A 10,772-nucleotide genomic window follows, 5' to 3' on the forward strand; every position below is an offset into this window, starting at 1 on the left:
CCGAATCACAAGCCGCAGCGAGTGTCAAATCAATGCAGGCTGACCTTATGGCTTCTACCGGCGTTTACCAATCCGGTTGCCACTGAGTTGACTCTGACTCAGGGTGAGCGCATGTGTGTCAGAGTAGAACTGTGCTGCTCCTTAGGGTTTTCAATGGCTGATTTTTGGGAAGTAAATTGCCAGGCCCTTCTTCCAAGGTGTCTCAGCATCAGCTCGAACCTCCAACCTTTCGGTTTGGAGACTAGTGTGCTAATTGTTTACACCACCCAGGGACTCCCTGCTAGTGTTTACTGATACCAAATATGGTAAGTCTCATATCATATTACACCTGACCTTGTAGTTTACAGTGAGCTTATCATCACAGAATCAAAAGCTTTTCCCTTATATTTCACTCCTAGTCAGCAAGGCAGAGATTAAGAACGTCCTTTTTTCATTGAAGGCACAAATGAAACCCAGAATGTTGAATTACCCAATATCACACAGTAAGTCACAGGTTAGAAGGAGAAAAACGAAAGGAATTGGCTTTCCCTCTTCATTCAAGCTCTAGCCTGGTGGCCAAGGTGGCCAGTGACTCAGAGCTCCCACTTCTCTTACGGCTTAACTGGTCCTAACAAATGACTCCTCCCACTGGCTGGGGGCCCCACAAACCCTCAGGGGATCAAGCAGGAGGAATGTAGTTGCACCAGCTGAATTGTTACTGCCTGAAAGATGGATGAGAGACTGGCATTGCACGAGAGGCCGAGCTATGGCCCCTTTTCTCAGGTATTACCGCCCCATGCAGGCAGGGCACGCGGAAGAAAAATGATAAGCCACAACTGGCTTCTGCTTCTTAAACTTAGGATATCTGTGCACATATCCCATCCCTGGGCCAGTCCCTTGAAGTGCTTCTTAAAACACTTAAGGCCCTAACCTGACTTCTGCATCTGGCCCATTATGAAGCCCGAACCACTAAGACTGGCCTACCTTCCTTGATCGTCTAGTTCTAGAAGGAGGCTGGGAGTTTCAATCTAAGCTAAGCAACCCTAGCTCACATCTGGTTCCCAAGTCCTCACACCCTTACTTCTCTGAGGGTCCTGAGGAATTGTACTCGTACCGCAACACTCTTCCAGAGGAGGAGGAGGCCCTCCGTTGCCTGGGCTGTTGAGAAGCTGTTCTCTCAGAAGTGGGCAAGGCTGCACCCAAGCATCTCAAGTTATCGCAGCAGAGAGTGGACCCCATTCTTTTAAAATATGTTAAAGTTAAGGCAGATTATTAAAGCTCAACACTAGCAGGATCTGAAACAAGCAAGGTGGGCATCTCACCTAGTATATTATGCTCTTCCAAGAGAAAGTTCCACTTCCTGGTCTTGAAGTCTGCAATAAGAAAAAACAAATAAGTAAGCATGACGCCCTGCTCTCCTGCCCCACCACCACACCGACTCATTTATTCCCAGATTTCATTAACTTCCAGTACGCTCAGGCTGTACAGCCCCGTGCTTGGCCCCAGGGATACGGACATGCAGAGAGTATTTGCCCTTGAGGCTTCTGCAGCAGACAGGGAAGAAAGACAAGAAGAGAGATGGCTGTAAGACTCTGTTGTAAGAGTCGTGATGAAGCATGCTATTGGGTAAGTGACTGGGGATGGCCCAGCAGGTCAGAAATACCCTGCATTTCCAAGACAGGGATAATGATCACAGTTTACACTTTAAGCCAGGTGCCAAAAGCTCCACCTGTATCATTTCACCCGCCCCTCACAACCCTGCAAAGTGAGCACTGTACTTAGCTCCATTTCATACAGAGGGAAAAGAGCCGCATGTGGTCAGCATGGCCAAACTGCCTGGGTCCAAATCCCAGCTCTGCCACTTACTAGCTGTGTGACCCTGGACAAGTTACTTCTCTGTGCTTCAGCTTCCACATCTGAAAAATGAGGATACTACAGCCCCTGCTTCACAGGGTCATTGTGAGCATTACGTGACATTTAAATGTAAAATGCTTATAAAAGTGCGGCTGGCAGACAACGAACACTCACAAAAAGCTATAAATTATTATTACCGGGCCGTCTGCTGATTAGTCTAGTGTAGCATGAACTACACCCAATATTAACTGAAGAGGCTGGGTGAACAAGTCGCTACTCAACAGTAGCTAATTATTTAAATAGGAGGGTTTCTCCACCAATCTACCTTCTTCAAAATACCAAGAAAGCCTGGATTCAATGAATGCTATCTGAGCAGCAAAAGAGAAAAACTCTTCTCTGTATGGTCACCTTGGACAGGAAAAAAAGTATCCTGGACACAGTGGGTATGTTTCAAAAAAAAGTGAGGTAACCTAGGTATAACCTAGCGGAGAGACCAAAAGCAGACAGGCTCATCTCCAATACGGGAAAAGCACAGGGTGGCTCTTCCTGACAACAGCCTGACCCCAACGGCAGCAGAGCAGAATAATAGCTATAAAAAGAAAAAAAAAAAACAAACCCACTGCCACTGAGTCGATCCTGACTCATAGCGACCCTATAGGACAGAGTAGAACTGTCCCATAGAGTTTCCAAGGAGTGCCTGGCGGATTTAGCGAAACAAAACAAAAAAAATCCCATGATGGTTTCTGGACATCTGGATGTGGACGGGAGGCGGCGCTTATGTTTCAGCCGCACTTACTCTCCAGATAGCAGGTAATGTTGGGAGCTATTCAAAGGCCGGTGACAGATACGGATTACACCTGTTTGCCTTCTCCGAGTCACCCCAAGCTGAAGCCGAACAAGGGAGGTGGCAAGGGAGGCAGAGACCCTGGTCCCTAGGAGCGTGGCTCATCTCATGACTCAGGCCATGCCCAGCATATTGCATACAAGGCCTGCTTACAGCCTGCTCCAAGCAGTTAAAGGGCTGTGCTGTGTACTAGCCAGCATCACCCCCCTGCTGAAGGAGCCCCAAGCCTGGAGAAAGTGCTCCACGGAGCAAGCAACAGAGCCTTTCTCTATGATGTCTCCTGAACGTGATGTATTGTAAGGACTTGTCTCCTACTTTCCTAAGGAAAAGACTACGACCATTTCAAGCACGGGAAAATGTTAAGCCATAAAAGCCACATCCTTTTTTAAAACAATGTGGCCCAAGCTAAGAATGAAACCCTGGGACCCAGAATGCTACAGCTGACTTCTGCCTTCTTCTTGAAGAACCTCAAAAATAAATTAATAAATAAAGCAACTCTGCCCAGCTTAGGCCAGCAGTTTGCAGTTCTGGCTAATTAGACTCACCCGAAGATTTTAAACATACCAATGCCCAGGCCCCACCTCTGACCAATCAAATCACTATCTCTGGGATGGGAGCCAGACTTCAGGATTTTTTAAGTACCCAGTCACACTACTGAGCAGCCAGAGTGGAGCGTTTTCAGTGTGGAACCCAGAACAGAAGCACCAGCCACACTTGGGAACTTGTTTGAAATGCAAATTCTTGGGCCCCACCACAGAGCTACTGAATAGGAAACTCTGGGGGCCTGAGCCCAGTGATGTGTGTTTTAACAAGCCCTCCAGGTGGTTCCACTGCCTGCTCAAGTTTGAAAACCACGGTCTTGGTCTACTCGATGGCACTGGGGGTTGGGGGTCTACAGAAGGCATTTCTTTTTACGGCCACCACCTGTTTCTCCACAAGGCAAAGGACCAAAAACCAAACCCTGCCGCCATCGAGTCCGTTCTGACTCATAGTGACACTATGCCAACAGGGTTTCCCGGCTAATGACAGATGGGTTTAAATGGCTTAAGCAAGAGTTTAGGAAATTCTACCAAGATGACACTGACCAGTTGGACTGGGGAAAATTGTGGAGTCTTCTCTTTGGGAGGACTTTAAGGACAAAACAGCTGCCGTAATTTTCCCCAGCCCCCTCATCAGTGTCTTCTTAGAAGACTTCCCTGAACTCCTGCTTCAGCCATTTAAACCCATCTGTGTTTATTTTTGGAAACTCTGGTGGAACAGTGGTTAAGTGCTATGACTGCTAACCGAAAGGCTGGCAGTTCAAATCCACCAGCCGCTCCTTGGAAACCCTATAAGGCAGTTCTACTCTGTCCTATAGGGTCACTATGAGTCAGAATAGACTTGACAGCAATGAGTTTGGTTCTGTTTTTGTTTTTTGATGTTTACTTTTATCTTAGCAGAGCAGGAAAACAGGTAGTGCAAATAGTTAATGGGCTCAGCGGCTAACTGAAAGGCTGGCAGTTTGAGACCACCCAGAGGCACCTAGGAAGAAAGTCTTGGTGATTTACTTCCAAAAAATCAGTTCCTGAAAACCCTATGGTACAGTACTACTCTGATACACACGGGGTCACTGTGAGTCAGACTCAACTGGATGATAACTGCTCTCTTCGGAAGGCCTTTAAGAAGGAGACAGCCCCCACTAAGTGTTCACAACCTGGAGCAATTGAGGCATCATCTTTCTACAGTACACAATAGACCAGGAAGACTCTACCAATAAACTTGTTTTTTTGAATATTTTCAAAGAGAATGAAAAACACCCAAAGTGCCCTTGGAGGCCAATTACTTGCCGTATTTCCTGGAATCCAACTGTTTAAACAGTGCCACCAGGTCTTCGGAATAGCTGATGTCTGCCTCGAAGCGGGCCCGGGAGATGAGCATGCACTGCCCTTTGACAAAGGCAAGGGACCGGGCTGGAGGGAGGCTGGCCTGTGCCCCGCTGCTGGTGGACGCCGACTCCTTGCTACCGTTGGCCCCTTCCAAAGGCTGCAGGGTGACCGTGGGGAGGCGCTGGGCTGCTTTCACTGCCGAAGAAGAGGAGAAGGACAGAAGTGACAAGGCATTCAACTTTCACACGGCCCTGCGAGGCTCAAGACAGGAAGGGAGGACGGGAAAAAGCAGGCTGGAGAGAGAATGTGGGGCAGGGTCAAGAGGAGTTGTGTTCGCAGGTAGGTAAAGAGAAGCACCGTCAGACTAGGAAGGCTGCCGGTATCCTTTAATTGGGGCTTTGGGAATTTCAGCATTTATTGAACCTTAACTCTACTGCTCCTAAGGTTTTCAAATTAAAAATGCAGAATTCAGAAAATAAACTACATAATTTATGACACAGTCAGACAATGGAATATTCTACAGCCACTAAGTTTTTTAGTATAACATTTTTAGAAATGATAAAAGTATAAAGAAGAGTATGAAGCTGAACAATATGAAATCACCATTTCTGGAGGTCAGTAATGAATACTCACGTTTTCATTATCCAGAATTAACTGTTAACCATTAAAATAGAAATGCTTATGCTAGAATACTAAGTGAGAAAGGCAAATACAAATCACATACATGTTGAGAATCTGAATACTTTAATGCACAGAAAACAGGTCAGAAGAAGTAAAACCAAAAAGTTAATCGTGGTTAATTACGGGGGATATTTTTTCCTATTTATATCTGATGCACCTTCCGTATGTTCCGTCCTGAGTATGTGGTAGGTTTAAAAAACCAAAATCCAGAGATACACCTAAAACAAACTGACTGAAAGACCAACAGAGACAATGTTATACATTATCATATGGATAAAAAGTACGATCTATTAAGGGGACACAACAACCATGGCCCTATCTGAAAGTGTTAGAGACACACGGATAAATATGCAATTCCACAATCCCTGCAAGAGATTTCAGAGGGACCTCTCAGAAGGCAAAAGGTCAAGTGAAATATTGGTCAGGACATTCAAAAAAAAAAAAAAAAAAACCATTGCCATCAAGTCGATTCCAACTCATAGTGACCCTACAGGACAGAGTAGAACTGCCATATAGGGTTTCCAAGGCTCCCATCTTTACAGAAGCAGACTGCCACATCTTTCTAACTTGGAGATGCTTGTGGGCTCAAACCGCCAGCCATTCAGTTAGCAGCCAAGCGCTTAACCACTGCGCCACCAGGGCTTCTGGGTGAGAATACAGAGGAGTCAAATTACCAATCCATAAAACTCATTTAAGAGCTATCTAGAAAATTCTGTGCCAGATAAACATTGTTTTCAAAAATGTGTAGAACCATTACAGAAAATGACCAACCACAAAGAAAATGGAAATGAATGTGCAAAAGCAGAAATCAAGTCACAATCAAGTCACCATGTATTATGGTCAAAGGACAGGAGTAAAAAGAGGACAGAACAAAACTGTGACAGTGGAAATCACTGGTTTAAAATGAGCATCAGTGAGAATACCGCGTGTCAAAGCCTGACATCTCAACCCAGAGCATGGCTCTCTGTCCCACACTAACAAATGGATAAAAAACTAGTGCAAATGAGACCCAAAAAGGTCACCAGCAGCTACCTGCCAAAGAAACAGACACCACCTCACGCCATACATGTCAAGTCGAGGCCAAAGACAGAAACAGGAAATTCAACAGGGAGCTGCCTATCATCCCCCAGAAACTGTGCTGGGGTGCAAGTCCGGAGAATTCTAAGTCAGGCCCACAAATTTGCAAAGAAGTGACCTGAGCAGGCATCCCAACTTCTCCTTCTTTGCAACTGTTAGTCTTCCCATATTGGGGCTGGCACAGCTGTAGGTCACTGCTGGAACCAGTATAGTCTAGTGGCTGGGGACATGCACTCTGCAATCAGACTGCCTGGACTTGAATCTCAGTTGCACGACTTAATGGCTGTGTGACCCTGTGTTGGTTACTCATCCTCTCTGGGCCTCAGTTTCCCTACCTGCAAAATGGTTGCTATAAGGAATAAAAGTTAGTATATATGAAGGGGCTCAGGACAGCCTGGCACACAGCGGGCACCATTAAGTGCCAGCTTTTGTTAATATTACCAATGGCCTTCAATGAGAAGAGGAGCGTGAGGATGGTGCCCTGAAAGCTCTCACTGCCAATAAAGACACCTGCACCACAAGCTAGAGGTATGTCAGCTCCTCTGGAGAAACTTCGCAATACCAGCGTCTCCCTCCACGAGGGACAACAACGTGCATACTTACTCAGGGCACTGTAGTCAGTCATGCTGAAGTTCCACATCCTGGTGGCAGGATCTGAAATATAACTCAAGTACTTAGTCTGCCCACAGTGAGAACTCAAAAGCTGGTTTTCTACATACGCACATATATGAATGAATGAATGCAAAGTCCAAAACACCAAAACAATTGACCAACAAGCTCCTGCTGATTTACAAAATCCCTGTATATATAGTAAACAAAAACCCCGTAAAACCTGTAGGGATCAAGTCAATTCCAACTCATAGCGACCTCATAGGATAGAGTAGAGCCATCCCTTAGGGTTTCCAAGGTTGCAAGCTTTCTTTATGGTAGCAGACTACCACATCTTTCTCCTGCAGGGCAGCTGGTGACTTTGAACTGCTGACCTTTCGGTTAGTAGCCAAGTGCTTAACTACTGTGCCACCAGGCCTCCTATAGTAAACATAGATAAGTTCTTTTTTTTTTTTTTTCCAGTAAAAAGAATTCAGCTCAGACCCTGGAAGTTATGGCCTCACCTTAGAGGCTGAGTGGTTTTGGCAGAGTTAGGGCTACAACCCAAGTTCTCGGAATCCCAGTGTAGTCAGGCAAAGTGGTATGAGAAGGCGTATGAGCTCTGAGGTGGCGCAGAGCTAGCCTCATCCCAGCGTTACCCTTCCAAGTTAATTAACCTGGGCATTACTTAACCTTGCTGAGCTAGTTCCATCAGCTTTAAAATGGAAATAACATCTCAAAAAGTCATTGTTAAGCTTAAGTGATACAAGACATATAAAGCATCTGACAGTAAATATTCATCCATTCTCCATGTGACCACGTGGCAGCCCCAAACTTGGCAGCTGTTGGAGGGAGTGTTTATCATTAAGGGAAACACAAGGTAAAAATGAAAATTTTTTAACTGGATGGAATGTGCCAATGACTCTCTTAAAAATTTATTAGAAACTTAGATTAACAGACTCCAGAAATAGAAAAAAATACTTGAAAAACAGCTTATTACCATATTTTTTGCTGGGCAGACTCTTAAACACAGCAAGCAGCTCTGCATTGTACCCGATCTTCACCTGGAAACGATCTCCATTCTGTATGCACCTGCCCTTCTGGGAGCTTATGTCTTCTTGGAGCGAAAGCTCCAGATTCTGTTGGAGTCTTCCTTCTTTCCCGGGGGTCATACACCCTGAGCCATAATGGACATCAGAAATGGTCCGCCCTGAGGTAGAGGGTCTCACTCTCTCAGCCAGTAATTCAGGATCCCCAGGAGACTGTCCAGGAGAAGAAGCTGGCATCTCCTGGGAACTCGCTGGTTTAGCCAAAAGCTTATGAGTTGTACTAGCAAAGGGTGTCGATTTGGTCTTGTGCGAAGACTGAGCATAACCTTGACCTAACTCATAACCCAAGTGCTGTTGGTTGGGGACCTTTGGAGAACTTTGTGCCAGAGAAGGGGAAACCCCAGTGACAGTCATTTGACTTGGTGGCCTAAGGCTTGGGCAGGCTGTGGGCTTCTCTTCTTGACTCTTCCATAACCTTTCCGCTGGCTCTGGTTTGCTGAGATGAAATTTGTGGGAATTGTGAAGTCTTTTATCACTATTTGATGAATTAGTGGGATTCCATGGCTTAAAAACATCATGGGTAACTGGCTTAGAAGAATCGCTCAGAGGATTTTGGGAAGGTCCCTGCTTGGACAGGGAAGGGTTGGCGGTGATGGAGGAGCCTGGGCCTGTGCTCTGATGCTGTTCTGCTAATAATTTCTCAGCTCTACGAGCCAGAGCTTTCTGTCGATTCTCTTCAATCCTTTTCCTCTGCTCCTCTGTAAGGGGCAAGGACATTTTAACAGGGAAATGCTTAAGCAGGAATGTTGATGTTTAATTGGAAATCTAGAAACAGCTGTGGAAGGAAAAATAAAGATTCAAATAAACACTGAATGTATCTATCTGCCATGCTCCTACCTTGACTGTAATGAGCTTTGGATATGCACAAGGAGCGTAACCAAAGGACATGTTAAAGTTTCTTTTATAAACACACACACATATACAGGAATAGGTAGCACAGGCCGAAATCATGATCTTTAAAAAAAAAAGCAAAAAACAAGGTCGGATCAAATCCAATGCTGCGATATTTTTCTCCCTCCCATTCCCCAGCGAACATGAGTTATCACCAGACCCCACTAAGGTCATGCAGTGCAACCCAAATCCACCCACTAATGAGACTGAAATAGACGAAAACAACCACATACCATGGCCTGACTTGCTAAAATAGCCTGTTTCCAGCCAGGAAGGCGGGCAAAAGCACTAGCCTCACGTGGAATGCACATCAAATTCACCCCTCGGCATTCAAGCCTGTCTTCATGCCTGGCAAATCAATCTGTACGTGGCCCAGTGCAAGACACAGACCCGCGGCCTCCGTGCCAGCTTCTAAAATGCACCACCAACACCCTGCACCACGGGAAGCAACACAGTAACTCTGGGAAAAATAAGAAGAAAAAGTAATATATGCTCATGATACAAAATTCAGACACTCCATAAAGCTGTAGAAAGTAAAACTAGTCTGTAATACCCCCGCCCATCAGTAACCACCATTTACAGGGTACGGTATAGTTCTGATTTTTTTTTTCTATCTATATCCATAGATATATGCTACACATATACATAAATATGTTTAGGAAATATATTTATTACAAAATAAGATTACCCTATACATTGTACCCTCATTTTTTCTTTTCAATTAACTGACCCCAGAACCTTTCCCATGAACTAAAGCACTTCTACAATATTCTAGAACCAGGGAGCTGGACATTAATTTTCTCTGGCTTGGTTCAAACTAAATTGCCTCCACCCACTGTAATGCCATGTAACGATGGCGTAGGAAGGGCGTATTCAATAGCACTGTTTAAGCCTCTGAGAGAAGAAGGCGGTTCAAAGGGTTCTTTCCCTTTTGGAGCTCCCTTTGGCCAGGACCCCAAAACATCATCTATTCCCAGAGACTTCCCACCTTCTCCAACCAAAAGCAGTTAGCAGGGGTTACAGAAAGCCTTTGTTCCTAGGGCAGAGCCGAATTCCCCCATCTCCTAGGTAGCACACTCCTGCCTAACTTTCCAACCAGGGTAGTCTTGGTCAAAGGCCTGGGAGCTATCAGCCTTCACTAACCAAGGGAAGGTAGTCCCAGTGATCAGTCCCAAGCTATAAAAGACGCCTCTCTGCCTCCCTTTGCTGGGACCTCTGTTCCACCCCATTTCAAGGGTGCGCTTCACCGCGGCCCCACAGTAAGGGCACTCCCACCCCTATAATCTCCACTTGGATTCGCCCTTCCCCTTGGCCCGCTCCCTCCTCCAGCCTGGCATTTGGTCTCGTCCGCCTCCGCCACCTTCCTCCAGGTCTGCCTTCTCACCCGGTGAGGCCTAGAGCGCCATCCGCATTCATGTCCAACCCTGAGCCCAAGCGCGTCTCCAGGGCCCTCCCAAGCCAGATCACTCTTCCGGCGGGCGGTTGGACGCAGCCATTTGAGCGCTGCTACTTCGCCCGCCTTAACGGCAGTGCCCAGGTCTGGCGGCTAGGTCACCGCCAAACTACACTTCCCAGGAGGCAACGCGACCGCTGATACGCTTCGGAAAATGGGGAGTGAGGAACTGGGGGAAGAGCCGTTCCGCAATGCCTTCTGGGATTTGTGGTTTAGGCCAGGAGCCTGGTGGGAACTAGGAGCACCGCTACGTCGGGGGCGGGCCGGGAGTGGTACACTGTGGGAGTTGTAGTTTTTGATCTCCCCCAGGGTTTGCCTAGCGCCTGATCCTTAAAAATTGGGTCTGAGGTTTCTCTGTCAGAGCTATCACCAGAAGGAACTCTAGACAGCCAGACTGATTTGGAAGCTCTTAATAAAAAGTAAGTGAAAAA

At 46.3% G+C, this 10,772-nt stretch overlaps 1 protein-coding gene across 4 annotated transcripts in view; it reads right to left on the reverse strand.

Annotated features, from left to right (window-relative positions):
- SMARCAL1 (SWI/SNF related, matrix associated, actin dependent regulator of chromatin, subfamily a like 1) overlaps nt 1-10,455 on the reverse strand; it is a 56,426-nt gene extending 45,971 nt beyond the window's left edge. Inside the window, exons 1-6 of one of the 4 annotated variants that reach the window (XM_010602086.3) lie at nt 10,273-10,454; nt 9,122-9,320; nt 7,889-8,772; nt 6,904-6,954; nt 4,504-4,737; nt 1,302-1,352 (exon numbers count right to left, since the gene is read on the reverse strand). In XM_010602086.3, coding sequence (XP_010600388.1) covers nt 1,302-1,352; nt 4,504-4,737; nt 6,904-6,954; nt 7,889-8,714 — 1,162 coding nt within the window. In that variant the 5' untranslated portion in view covers nt 8,715-8,772; nt 9,122-9,320; nt 10,273-10,454. Of the gene's footprint in view, nt 1-1,301; nt 1,353-4,503; nt 4,738-6,903; nt 6,955-7,888; nt 8,773-9,121; nt 9,349-10,272 lie in introns of all 4 variants that reach the window. The other 3 variants (XM_003406072.4, XM_023541672.2, XM_064286699.1) reach the window with 3 other exon arrangements.
- Nucleotides 10,456-10,772: the final 317 nt, after the last annotated feature.

The sequence above is a fragment of the Loxodonta africana genome, chromosome 6 (genome assembly GCF_030014295.1).
Source record: "Loxodonta africana isolate mLoxAfr1 chromosome 6, mLoxAfr1.hap2, whole genome shotgun sequence".
Taxonomy (NCBI): Eukaryota; Metazoa; Chordata; class Mammalia; order Proboscidea; family Elephantidae; genus Loxodonta; species Loxodonta africana.